Source organism: Salmo salar, chromosome 20, assembly GCF_965601325.2.
Source record: "Salmo salar chromosome 20, fSalSal1, whole genome shotgun sequence".
Taxonomy (NCBI): Eukaryota; Metazoa; Chordata; class Actinopteri; order Salmoniformes; family Salmonidae; genus Salmo; species Salmo salar.
The window spans coordinates 36,764,208-36,778,744 of NC_138310.1; the positions used below are offsets into that span (position 1 = coordinate 36,764,208).

General features: G+C 43.3%; 1 protein-coding gene across 2 annotated transcripts in view; it reads left to right on the top strand.

The window, feature by feature from the left end:
• The window catches only part of LOC106580533 (tenascin), a 72,950-nt gene that overhangs the window by 38,345 nt on the left and 20,068 nt on the right, over window positions 1-14,537 (top strand). For both annotated transcript variants that reach the window (XM_014161717.3, XM_014161716.3), the window contains exons 7-10: window positions 6,369-6,638; window positions 7,268-7,453; window positions 10,172-10,261; window positions 10,894-11,157. In XM_014161717.3, coding sequence (XP_014017192.3) covers window positions 6,369-6,638; window positions 7,268-7,453; window positions 10,172-10,261; window positions 10,894-11,157 — 810 coding nt within the window. The remainder of the gene's footprint in view (window positions 1-6,368; window positions 6,639-7,267; window positions 7,454-10,171; window positions 10,262-10,893; window positions 11,158-14,537) is intronic.

The following is a 14,537-nucleotide window of genomic DNA, read 5'->3' on the forward strand; positions in this document are numbered from 1 at the left end:
GGGGCAAAAGGGGAGGCCGTCGCTACACCCCAACTTTGAAGGAAAAAGCCTGACTCAAAGATAAAGTAGTTATGGGATAATACCAGTTCAGTAAGTTGTTAGATGCGATCATTGGATGGAGCAAGGTTCCTCTGCTGAAGGAAGTGTTGCAGCGCCTGCAAGCCTCCAGTGTGTGGAATGTTAGTGTACAAGCTCTCCACATCAAAAGTGGCCAGCAGCCCTCTATCAATGAGATCATGTGACTAGTATCTTTGACATAAGATGGGAGACTCTCAACCATCGGTTTAATGTGGTAATCCACAAATGTGGAAATGTTGGATGTAACAGAGTCGATTGCTGCTACAATGGGTCTACCTGGAGGAGGAGACACTTGTTTGTGTAATTTCGCGACTGTATAGAAAGTTGGTATCTTGGGAAATTTCACACATAGAAGTTCTACTTCTTTTTTGGTTATTTAGTATACACCTAATATATTCCCCCTGTTTGATGATGCTCAATATACATTAAGGTTGAACCAAAAGATTACATGTAACAAATATGAAATGAAATGAAATATGAAATTGTTTTGTGAAATTGAATGAAACAATGTATGTTGATGCTAATATGATGTACAATATTCCATTATGTTTCTACATGATAACAATAGCATAACACATTTAATATGCCATATGCTATTTTTTTACAGTTTCACTAATTTATTTTAATTCACTTAGTCATTATGACACACCCCTCACTATTGTCATTGGTTACACTAATTGCACTTTTTGTCTACATAACCTGGTTCAAGTATTCATGACATTACCCTGAGGAAGGCACGGTGATGCCGAAACATTGGTAAATACCCATTAAATTGCTGCGAGTTTATACATGGAGTGTGCAACTTTCTTTATTTTGATAGTTTATAGTTCATTCGCCATTAGTCAGCACCTCCACACAAACTATTTTTTCTGGGTGTGCGCCAGCTCATGTTTTTTAATCGAACATTCCAGCGCTGACATGGGAGCTGAACAGACTGGGAGCTTTCACCCCTGCCCTTGCGAGAGTTCTCTTTCAACAACTCAGAGTAAACAGATGTCAATATGCTGAAGCAAATGTTCTCCACAGGTTTCTGTACTAATTTTTATTGCCTCACCTCCATCCCAATTCAAGATCAGGCTCTCTCTGCGTATTTATGGTTTGAAAAATGCATTCGCTTTGCCAGAGTAAACAGAACTAAGCCACTAGCAACCTGACATTCTCCTCTTATACGCCCCCGCTTCCTCTTTATCGGAGGGTAGTTTGTACATTATAGCGTTGACTGACACTATAGGACTAGCATGTCTGTGTCTAAAGTTTATGGAGCTGTTGAGCTGTTGAACACACACACACACACACACACACACACACACACACACACACACACACACACACACACACACACACACACACACACACACACACACACACACACACACACACACACAAACATACTTTTACACAACAGCACTGGGATTATGTTACCTTGATCTCCATGAAGCTCAAGGCCTCTCTATGTCTGCCATTAAAGCACATAGACTCATTCCACATCAAATCAAATCAAATTTTATTGGTCACATACACATGGTTGGCAGATGTTAATGCGAGTGTAGCGAAATGCTTGTGTTTCTAGTTCCGACAGTGCAGCAACATCTAACAAGTTATCTAACAATTTCACAATTACCTAATACACAAATGTAAAGGGATGGAATAAGAATACAGTGAGGGAAAAAAGTATTTGATCCCCTACTGATTTTGTACCTTTGACCACTGACAAAGAAATGATCAGTCTATAATTTTAATGGTAGGTTTATTTGAACAGTGAGAGACAGAATAACAACAAAAAAATCAAGAAAAACGCATGTCAAAAATGTTAGAAATTGATTTGCATTTTAATGAGGGAAATAAGTATTTGGCCCCCTCTCAATCAGTAAGATTTCTGGCTCCCAGTTGTCTTTTATACAGGTAACGAGCTGAGATTAGGAGCACACTCTTAAAGGGAGTGCTCCTAATCTCAGTTTGTTGCCTGTATAAAAGACACCTGTCCACAGAAGCAATAAATCAATCAGATTCCAAACTCTCCACCATGGCCAAGACCAAAGAGCTCTCCAAGGATGTCAGGGACAAGATTGTAGACCTACACAAGGCTGGAATGTGCTACAAGACCATCGCCAAGCAGCTTGGTGAGAAGGTGACAACAGTTGGTGCGATTATTCGCAAATGGAAGAAACACAAAAGAACTGTCAATCTCCCTCGGCCTGGGGCTCCATGCAAGATCTCACCTCGTGGAGTTGCAATGGTCATGAGAACAGTGAGGAATCAGCCCAGAACTACACAGGAGGATCTTGTCAATGATCTCAAGGCAGCTGGGACCATAGTCACCAAGAAAACAATTGGTAACACACTACGCCGTGAAGGACTGAAATCCTGCTGTGCACGCAAAGTCACCCTGCTCAAGAAAGCACATATACATGCCCGTCTGAAGTTTGCCAATGAACATCTGAATGATTCAGAGGACAACTGGGTGAAAGTGTTGTGGTCAGATGAGACCAAAATGGAGCTCTTTGGCATCAACTCAACTCGCCGTGTTTGGAGGAGGAGGAATGCTGCCTATGACCCCAAGAACACCATCCCCACCATCAAACATGGAGGTGGAAACATTATGCTTTGGGGGTGTTTTTCTGCTAAGGGGACAGGACAACTTCACTGCATCAAAGGGACGATGGACGGGGCCATGTACTGTCAAATCTTGGGCGAGAACCTCCTTCCCTCAGCCAGGGCATTGAAAATGGGTCGTGGATGAGTATTCCAGCATGACAATGACCCAAAACACACGGCCAAGGCAACAAAGGAGTGGCTCAAGAAGAAGCACATTAAGGTCCTGGAGTGGCCTAGCCAGTCTCCAAACCTTAATCCCATAGAAAATCTGTGGAGGGAGCTGAAGGTTCGAGTTGCCAAACATCAGCCTTGAAACCTTAATGACTGTTTATATTCAGATCTGCAAAGAGGAGTGGGACAAAATCCCTCCTGAGATGTGTGCAAACCTGGTGGCCAACTACAAGAAACGTCTGACCTCTGTGATTGCCAACAAGGGTTTTGACACCAAGTACTAAGTCATGTTTTGCAGAGGGGTCAAATACTTATTTCCCTCCTTAATTAAAACGCAAATAATTTTATAACATTTTTCACATGCATTTTTCTTGATTTTTTTGTTGTTATTCTGTCCCTCACTGTTCAAATAAACCTACCATTAAAATTATAGACTGATCATTTCTATGTCAATGGGCAAATGTACAAAATCAGCAGGGGATCAAATACTTTTTTCCCTCACTATGTACATATAAATATATGTATGAGTGATGGCCGAGCGGCATAGGCAAGATGCAATAGATGTTATAAAATACAGTATATACATATGAGATGAGTAATGTAAGACGTAAACATTATTAAAGTGTAATTTTTTTAGGTGAGTAGTGATGCATTTATTAAAGTGGCTAATGATTTGAGTCTGTATGTAGGCAGCAGCCTCTCTGATGGCTGTTTAACCATCTGATGACCTTGAGATGGAAGCTGTTTTTCAGTCTCTCGGTCCAAGCTTTGATGCACCTGTACTGACCTCGCCTTCTGGATGATAGCGGGGTGAACAGGCAGTGGGATGGGTGGTTGTCCTTGATGATCTTTTTTGCATTCCTTGTGACATCGAGTGCTGTAGGTGTCCTGGAGGGCAGGCAGTTTGTCCCTGTTGATGCGTTGTGCAGACCACACCACCCTCTGGAGAGTCTTGTGGTTGAGGGTGGCGCAGTTGCCATACCAGGCGGTGATACAGCCCAACAGGAGGCTCTGAATTGTGCATCTGTAAAAGTTTGTGAGGGTTTTAGGTGACAAGACAAAATTCTTCAGCCTCCTAAGGTTGAAGAGGCGCTGTTGATCCTTCTTCACCACACTGTCTGTGTGGGTGGACCATTTCAGTTTGTCCATGATGTGTATGCCGAGGAACTTAAAACTTTCCACCTTCTCCACTACTGTCCCATCGACATGGATAGAGGGGTGCTCTCTCTGCTGTTTCCTGAAGTCCACGATCATCTCCTTTGTTTTGTTGACATTAAGTTAGAGGTTGTTTTCCTGACACCACACTCCGAGTGCCCTCACCTCCTCCCTGTAGGCTGTCTCGTCATTGTTGGTAATCAAGCCCGCAACTTTTGTGTCGTCTGCAAACTTGATGATTGACTTGGAGGCGTGCATGGCCACGCAGTCATGGGTGAACAGGGAGTACAGGAGGGGGCTGAGCACGCACCCTTGTGGGGCCCCAGTGTTGAGGATCAGTAAAGTGGAGATGTTGTTTCCTACATGGGGGTGGCCCGTCAGAAAGTCCAGGATCCAATTGCACAGGGCGCGGTTGAGACCCAGGGCCTGAAGCTTAATGATGAGCTTGGAGGGTACTATGGTGTTGATTGCTGAGCTGTAGTCAATGAACAACATGCTTACATAGGTATTCCTCTTGTCCAGATGGGATAGGGCAGTGTGCGGTGTGATGGCATTTGCATCGTCTGTGGACCTGTTGGGGCGGTATGCAAACTGAAGTGGGTCTAGGGTGGCAGATAAGGTGGAGGTGATATGATCCTTGACTAGTCTCTCAAAGCACTTCATGATGACAGAAGTGAGTGCTACGACGCGATAATCATTTAGTTCAGTTATTTTTGCCTTCTTTGGTACAGGAACAATGGTAGCCATCTTGAAGCATGTGGGATAGGGAGCAATTGAATATGTCTGTAAACACACCAGCCAGCTGGTCTGCACATACTCTGAGGACGCAGCTAAGGACGTCGTCAGGGCCAGCAGCCTTGCGAGGGTTAACATGTTTAAGTGTCTTACTCACGTCAGCCACGGAGAAGGAGAGGGGGGCCCGCAGTCCTTGGAAGCGGGCCACGTCGTTGGCACTGTATTATCCTCAATGCGGGCAATGGTATTTAGTTTTTCTGGAAGCAAGACGTCGGTGTCCGGAACATAGCTGGTTTTCTTCTTGTAGTCCGTAACTGCCAGTAGACCCTGCCACATACGTCTCGTGTCTGAGCCGTTGAATTGCAACTCTACTTTGTCCCTATACCAACATTTAACTTGTTTGATTGCCTTGCAGAGGGAATAACTACACTGTTTATATTCAGCCACATTCCTAGTCATCTTTCCATCATTGAATGTGATGGTTCGCGCATTCAGTTTTGTGCGAATGCCACCATCTATCCATGGTTTCTGATTAGGGTAGGTTTTAATAGTCACATAGACATAGTGTAGTGGGATTAGCATTCTGTGGGACTAATTGCATGGAGTGATCCCCTCCCCCATCCCCTCCCACATCCCCTCCCCCATGGTGTGTGTTTGTGTGGGAGGGAGGGAGGCACCACTCCGGCTCATGGGAAGCCATCATCCTCCCAGGAAACAATCACAACCCTCGAACGACACACACACACACACACACACACACACACCACACACACACACACACACACACACACACACACACACACACACACACACACACACACACACACACACACACACACACACACACACACATAGCTAGCCAATCTCATTGAGGGTTAAATCTATGTTAAGCTCCAGTGCAGATTCCCTGTTTTATCTTTCTTCTGCAGAAGGTTGACTTTCCTGAAGTTGCTAATTGTGACAAATCAATTCCATCATAATGTAGGGAAAGTTCCTTTCATGCTCTGGGTTTTGATCTGTACTTACATAAATAACGTAATGCATGGATGCATAAAAGAAAACACAGTTCATTTTCAAATTATTATTTGTAGTAAATCCTGTCACTATTCATATTCAACCCTGTAACAAAGGCTCTGATGAGAGCTTAAACTCTTTAAATCATATTCCAAGTCTCTCTGCCCTATCCATGGCTTTTTACAAGGACACCAGGACACCTGCACCCAGTATCACCTCCCTTGCATTATTAAAAATAGACAACCTGCCTTAATAAACCCCGTTCTCTGACCAAACTCGGTCCTCGGGAAACCCCAGGGGGTGCACATTTTGGTTTTTGCCCTAGCACTACACAGCTGATTCAAATAATCAACTAAGCATCAAGCTTTGATCATTTGAATCAGCTGTGTAGTGTTATGGCAAAAAACAAAATGTGCACCCCCTGGGGACTCGAGGACTTAGTTTGGGAAACGCTGCTCTACATGAAAAACATCATGAATGCTAACTAAACGTTCTCAGTCCTGGGATGCGACCCAAACTGCACCCTATTCCCTATATAGTGCAATACATTTTACCACGTACCATAGAGCTGTATTCACATAGCACCCTGTATTCACACCCCCCACCTCCTCTCTCCCCAGAGATCGATTCTCCTAGAGAGGTGAATTTGCGTGATGTGACGGACACCACAGCGCTGGTGACCTGGTTCCTGCCGGTGGCCATGGTGGATGGGGTGAGAGTGTCCTATGGGCCCAGCGACAACCCCTCAGACAGGAACACAGTGGAGCTGTCCTCTAGCGACACACAGTACCACCTGGGCAGCCTGAACCCTGACACAGAGTATGAGGTGTCGCTCATGGCCAAGAGGGGAGAGATGACCAGCGTGCCTGTGTCTGAGACCTTCCTAACAGGTAAGACGAGCTGTATCTCATTTGGCACACTATTTCCTTTATAGTGCACCAGGGCCCATTAGGGACAAGCAAACTATACAACACTAGGGTTGCAAAAGTTTTCCAGAAATCTTAGAATCAGGAGGGAATTAAGAGGATATCCATGAATGCTCCAACTGGGATTTCTGGAAAAACCTGGAATCGGGAGGGAATAAGCAGGAAATCTGGAAATCCTTCAACCGGGATTTCTAGAAAACACGGGAAATTGGGGAAAGTGGCTGGAAGTGTGCAACCCTTGAAACAGCACAATATCAAAATGATGGATATGTAATAATTTGTTTGCTGGGTCTTTGATTAGAATAAAGGTAATGTTGATTAGTTAAATGTTTATATATTCATGTCTGACCCTTTAGCTGTTATACATTTAGATTAGATTAAAATAAACATCCAATAAGCTTATAAAATAGATTAAAAGGCCAGGGGTGTCAAAGTAATTTTGCCCAGGGGGCCATATCCTAGGCAAACATACTAACAGGCGATAAAAAAGTGGTGGTCTGTTCTCAACTGGGGTCTGGACCACACATCGTATTGTATTTGCAAGGGGATCGTGACATTCCCCCCTGCCTGATCTATGACTGGATGTGTTCCAGACCTGGACGCCCCGCGGGATCTGCAGACGGTAGAGCTGACTGACGAGAGCATTACTCTGGAGTGGAAGAACAGCCAGGCTCAAGTAGACAACTACCGCATCAAATATGGCCCCCTCTCTGGAGGAGACCATGGAGAGCTGCTGTTCCCTACCGGACCCCTGGACACCACCCAGGCCAAGATCACTGGTAAGTGATCTCATTTTACTACATATCTGTAAAACCCTGATGAACTGTAAGGGCCAACACCCGTTAGTTAAATCAATAAATATGTGTTTATATCAACTCCAACTGCCCTCCAAGAGTTCCTCTTCCAAGAATTCCCTCTTCACTTCTGTTTGCTCCTCAGTTCATGCACCTTGGTTGTAGAGCAAGGTAGAGGCACTGTTCCTTTTCCTTTGTTCAAGATCACTGGTAAGACAGAGCCCCTCCACTTGTCTAGTTATAACAGGATGCTTTTGGTGGTGGTGTTGGGTAATATCTGTGAATTTTCAGTTTTTAGATACTTTTGTTGTTACCTCTTAAAAAAAATAAATGTGAGAACAGCTATAAAACAACCATCCTGTCTTTGTGTAAATTAATATACACTACATGACCCAAAGTATGTGGACACCTGCTCGTCGAACATCTCATTCCAAAATCATAAGCATTAATATGGAGTTGGTCCCCCCTTTGCTGTTATAACAGCCTCCACTCTTCTGGGAAGGCTTTCCACTAGATGTTGGAACATTGCTGCGGGTACTTGCTTCCATTCAGCCACAAGAGCATTAGTGAGGTCAGGCACTGATGTTGGGCGATTAGGTGTGGCTCGCAGTCGGCGTTCCAATTCATCCCAAAGGTGTTCGATGGGGTTGAGGTAAGGGCTCTGTGCAGGCCAGTCAAGCTCTTCCATACCGATCTTGACAAAACATTTCTGTTTGCAACTTGCTTTGTGCACGGGGCCATTGTCATGCTGAAACAGGAAAGGGCCTTCCCAAAATTGTTGCCACAACGTTGGAAGCACAGCCTCGTCGTGGTATGCTGTAGCCTTAAGATTTCCCTTCACTGGAACTAAGGGGCCTAGCCCGAACCATGAAAAAGCCCTAGACCATTATTTCTCCTCCACCAAACTTTACAGTTGGCACTATGCATTGGGGCAGGTAGCGTTCTCCTGGCATCCGCCAAACCCAGATTCGTCCGTCGGTCGGCCATGGAAACCCATTTCATGAAGCTTCCAACGAACAGTTCTTGTGCTGACGTTGCTTCCACAGGGCAGTTTGGAACTCAGTAGTGAGTGTTGCAACCGAGGACAGGCGGTTTTTACGCACTACGCACTTCAGCACTCGCCGGTCACGTTCTGTGAGCTTGTTTGGCCTCCCACTTTGCGGCTTAGCCATTGTTGCTTCTAGACGTTTCCACTTCACAATAACAGCACTTACTTTGACCGGGGCAGCTCTAGCAGGGCAGAAATTTGACGAACTGACTTGTTGGAAAGGTGGCACCCTATGACGGTGCCACGTTGAAAGTCACTGAGCTCTTCAGTAAGGCCATTCTACTGCCAGTGTTTGTCTATGGAGATTGCATGGCTGTGTGCTCGATGTTATACACCTGTCAGCAATGGGTGTGGCTGAAATAGCTGAATCCACTAATTTGAAGGGGTGTCCACATATTGCTGTATATATAGTGTATATTGTTTTTCAATGTAAACGGCAGCCTCGCTCTGCCAACTGTTCTGCAGCCAAGCGTTTGCGGCCCTCCTTCTAAATTGTCATTATTAAATTCAATACACTTATTTACAAATGGGCTGCTTTGTTTTTCTGTCGTGAAACGTTTGTCCAGCCACAAAAGACCCCCACTTTATTAGAAAACAGCTCAAGGGAGATTGCATTCAGGCCTTAAATGGAATTACACTGCTACTTCAATGTGAGATCCATCCTGGTTTAACAGAAAAATGCAGGGAGGGCCTATTTTTATCCTCCTGCACCGGTTCCCATTATACTCCATGTTTTGAGTCAGGCGGGCGGACAGACTCTTTTTGTAAACCATGTGCCACTGCATCGACGGATTAGGCTCCCTGGCTGAGAAAAAAAGAAAAAAGGTTTCAAACGGGTAATAGTGTCTTTGTCTGGGGCCCGTTCTTTGTCCTTGGGAGACCCATCCCCTGTAAATAAGGCATTGGCTGTGTCCCAAAATGCCATCCTATTCCCTATATAGTGCACTACTTTGATCAGGGACCATCTGACTATGGGCCCTGGTCAGAAGTAGTGCACTATATATTGAATAAGGAGCCATTTGGGATGCATCCAGTGCGTCTATTCAGCTGACTGGCCTCCCCCGGTCCCCCTCCGCTCCTCTCCGCTCCTCACAAACCTCAGCACTTTTTTCACACAGTTATTATCTGTAATTGCCTTCACGCTTGTGATTTTATTGATAATGAGTTTCCTCTGCGTTAGGTGTAATTTCATGCTTCTTGTGCCTGGTTGCCTAGTGACCTCTGTGGGAGATAATAAAGGAAATGAAGGCCGTTGGACTGAGGGCTCTTAATTGCACCGCGCAGCGCGGCCACGTAGCCGGACTAAAAGGATCTCAAAGCCTCTTATATCATAGCAAATGTTGTTTCTGCCCCATATAGCGCCTCTTCTAGATCAATCAGAGCAGATAGAGGTTCCAAAATTAAGAGGCTGAAAATAAACCCAATTATGCTTCAATCTATTAGCTAGGCAATTAAGGCCTTGAAGAGTTTCGGTCTTTTTCATCGTTGGCGAAACTATTACCTGCAAACAGCTGGGTGTTTTAATATAAAACTTTAAACATATTGTTTTCATTGATAAATACTTGATAAAAAAATACAAATAACATGTTTTTGTTCTTATGCTCTGTTTGCATACATCCAGTACGATAAGTGTTCTTCGTCTGTGTGTTGTGTAGGCCTGAGAGCTGGGACAGAGTACGGGATGGGAGTGACAGCCGTGAAGAGTGAGCGTGAGAGCCTTCCTACCACCACCAATGCTGTTACAGGTGAGAGCTATGACCTTTTTCTGTATTGTAAATAAATACATTGTTTTTGTTTACGATCATGGATTGTAGTAATAATGTACTAAAAATAACCCCCATTCGACTATTTGCCTCCTACAATTCACAAATGGTTATTTGCACTTGTCTTGCACTATTTGAAATATACTCTCCTTCTATATTCTACACTCTCCTTCTATATTCTCCTTGTATATTATATATTTTCCTTCTATATACTATACCCTCCTTCTATATTCTATATTCTCCTTGTATATTCTATATTTTCCTTCTATATTCTATATTCTCCTTCTATATTCTATATTCTCCTTCAATATTCTATATTTACCTTCTATATTTTCCTTCTATATTCTATACTCTCCTTCTATATTCTATATTCTCCTTCTAAATTCTGTATTTCCTTCTATATTCTCCTTCTTTATTCTATGTTCTCTTTCTATATTCTATATTTACCTTCTATATTCTCCTTCTATATTCTATACTCTCCTTCTGTGTTCTATATTCTCCTACTATATTCTATACTATTCTTCTATATTTTATATTCTCCTTCTATATTCTCCTTCTATATTCTATATTCTCCTTCTATATTCTATATTCTCCTTCTATGTTCTTCTCTTTAGCGTTGGATGCTCCTAAGAACCTGGAGGTGGAGTCTTCCTCTGAGACTGAGATGGTGCTGGTGTGGCAGAAGCCGGTGGCTAAGATCGACAATTACAAGCTGGAGTACGTGTCAGCCGATGGGCAAAGGGCTGAGGTGACACCCTTCTCTAGAGACGTCAAGTACACCATGAAGAACTTGACGCCCGGCATGTTGTACACCATCACCCTGACTGCTGAGAGGGGACGCAGGCAGAGTGGCCCCACCACCATCTCCGCAGCAACAGGTCAGTATGGAAAGGTCACCGCTATCTCCTCTTAGCCAATTCATAGAATTAGAATGAATAGAGCAGGCATCCCCATTCAGGTCAGTTATGCTATAATGGGAGGACTTTCAGACATATTGAGTGTCCCCTCAATCTATTTATATGATCCCATGCTGCAGTAGCCACATGTCAGTGTCGACTGTAACCCTCTACCTCTCCAACCTGGTCCCATACATAGAAAAATAATCTAGATTATATTTCCATGGTCCCATATTACATGTATTCTAGCCACAGGTCTTTGTGGACAGTACTCTAGCCTGGGTGCCAGTCTGTCTCTGTTCCCGTGCCAACTCCTTATGGAATTGTCACGCCAAAAATTCAATTTAATTTACAATAACTGTGTTGACAATGACTGTGTTGACAAAGTTAACCCCCCCCAATATATATATATATATTATTATTATAATTTTTTAATAAAAACTTTGGGGGGCCAAAAGAAATCACTCACGGGCCAGTTTTGGCTGCTGTATAGTAGGGGTCTGTAAGAAAGCTATTTTTTTTGTGTTTGGACTGTGTTTCATGAAGTTTTCTACTGTAAAGTTTTGAACAGCCTTTTCCTCATTAACCAACGATTCAATTTTGCTCTCCAGTCCTGCAGCCAAACCTAGGGAATTAATTGAATTCATTGTTACTACTTTCTTTAAGTCTCTCTGTCTCTGTTTCATTTACTGCATGTGGGTTCATTTTTTTTACTAAAACAAGGAAAGGAAAATAAGATTATTATAACCCTTTTTAGCTCGCTCCTGTGGTCAGGATGCTTCCAAACCAAACATTTGAGAAGAAAGTCCTCCAGTTATGTTACGGGATACCCATTAATGTGTATGGCTATGGGCAAAATTGAGATGGTGAGAGGGAAACGCTGGTATGGATAAGAATGACTGTCTTTTGTTTGGGTCTTTGTTACATGCTGCCAACTTTCAGAATGGTGTGTGTGTGTGTGTGTGTGTGTGTGTGTGGGTGTGTGTGTGTGTGTGTGTGTGTGTGTGTGTGTGTGTGTGTGTGTGTGTGTGTGTGTGTGTGTGTGCTCCATACAGAGCTCATTCATGTGATAATTGGTGGAGTGAGCCCACTCCCCTGTGTTTCTGTATGAATCTACCATGATGAATTGTGGGTCTGTCAGATAAAACGATACATACTCTGTTAAAACATTGGCTCCGAGATCACCACTCCTCTAATCAGCATGCTGCGGTCGTTCCTCCAACACTTTATCGTCTCCATTCCAGACAGATAATGCAAACACAGTGCATGCTGCACGTTAACAGGGATATTAAGGGATTGGGAGGGGGGTGGGGTTCCCACCCTTTTGCCCCCCAGGTCTGGACTTTACTTGTGTTTGACAATCATCTGGCGTTGAAAGGATTACAAGAATTAAAGTTCAAGTGTTTCGAGACCCACTGGAGTGAGCCAGTAACAACATTATACCTCTGCAGAACAAAAAACTTCAAAATCTTAAGGCTATTTCAAATGCTGAGCAAGAAACCAAAATTGATTTGATATAATAAACCTCCCACATCCTTCCAGCAGTCAGACATGTATTGTTGATGTAGGAAGATCAAGAGACAGTAAAGCTGCAGTATTATAACTTAGGCTAATCAGCAAATTCAGGGACTCATGGGGCTGTGGGGAGCCTTTGTGTAAACGGAAGGCTCAGGCACAATGAGAGAGAACAGTTTGAATGATAATACTTTGAGCAAAAGTCAAAGGAGTCAATAATCACATTTGAATAATAGATTAAACACATCAGATGATTTTGTCCGTGGCTTTAGTGTACTGCGCACACCACACAGAATATGAAGTATAACCCTAGAGTGTAAACAAAGCCTTTTTAAGATTCTGCTGTACAGAACAATATTCTTTAGCAGTTTGGTGATGGTTTTATACACCTACGTGAACTGAAACCAAAGTTCTCTATAAATAAGACTAGAAATATAGAGCTTTTCTATGTGAAGTTTTCATGTTTTATAATATTTTGCATGAATGTTGCATGACCAATTGCTCCAATTTGAGAAATGGAGCACAAAGTGCATATCCTGCATGTTTTTGAGATGGTCTCATCTTGACGATAAGTTATTTCATTCATCCCATCACGTCTCCATCTGCATGTTCTGAAGGCCAGACCTGAGACTCAGCCACAGTTGCTTCTGTTACCTGACAAAAGGAGAAGAGACAATCCGTCCCAAATGGCACTCTATTCCCTTCACATGTAGGATCTTCATTTTAAGCAGTTTGCTACAGCAGGGAAATAATCCTGCAGCAACAGGAAATGTGAATTATTATGTGGATTATAATTAAGGGAATTTTGTAAGGGTTGATACATTTTTCGTAAGGGAAAATCAAGTCTGAAGCCTTTTTAAACCTCAAATACACTACAAGTTTTACAAGTTCTCCTGCAACATGGTGACCAAATGAAGATCCAAAATCTGTATATAGTGCACTATAAAGGGAACAGGGTGCCATTTGGAATGCAGGAAATATGTTAGGTACTGATTGACATGACGCATCTTGATCGTTTAGTATGTGTCTGTAAAATGAACATTTCTAGACTAGTACATAAAGACTAGTCTGAGTCAATCCCCTCCCTCCTAATGGTCTCAATCTAACTACTCCAACATTATAACAATGTTCTGATAATGCTGTTCAGTCTCTTCTCCCATGTGAGCTTTCACAAGCAATTAATGGCCAGGCCGGTCGCCGCCTGCCTTCCATCAAACGTCATTCATTCCATTCTCATTGTCTTCCATTCCATTTAGTCTACATTTTCCTGCCCACTCCAACATAGGTGGTTTGAAAATAGGATAATGGTAGCCTTGACGTTTCCCTGCATCTCAATCTGCTGACACCTCCAGCTCACAATGGTCTCCAATTATAGGGTGTTCTGCTCTCTCTGCTGTACTGCTATACTGCTGCTACTGCATGGCTTCTCCATGTGTTTGAAGTGTACTGTGTACTTCTGCTCAAGCGGACTACAGGGGACCTTCAAAAATGAATGGCTTGTTCAGAGCCATTAATACACAGGCAAGACAGGCTGTTTCAGGCAGAGAGCCTTGCTGGAGAACAGATTGTCTGTCTACGTCATGGAGGCTGTGTGTGTGTGTGTGTGTGTCTGTCTGTCTGTCTGTCTGTCTGTCTGTCTGTCTGTCTGTCTGTCTGTCTGTCTGTCTGTCCCCACAATATATTGAGTCTTCGTATCCACGCTGCTAAAGAGTGTGTTGTCACCAAGGTCTTTTGTAGTGGTAATGTTAGAATATTTTTACATTTACACACACTAAAGGGACTTCTTTCAGAGTCTAATAGATGTTGGAAGTTAATAATTTGATCATCCTGTTGTTGCAGGAAATTGT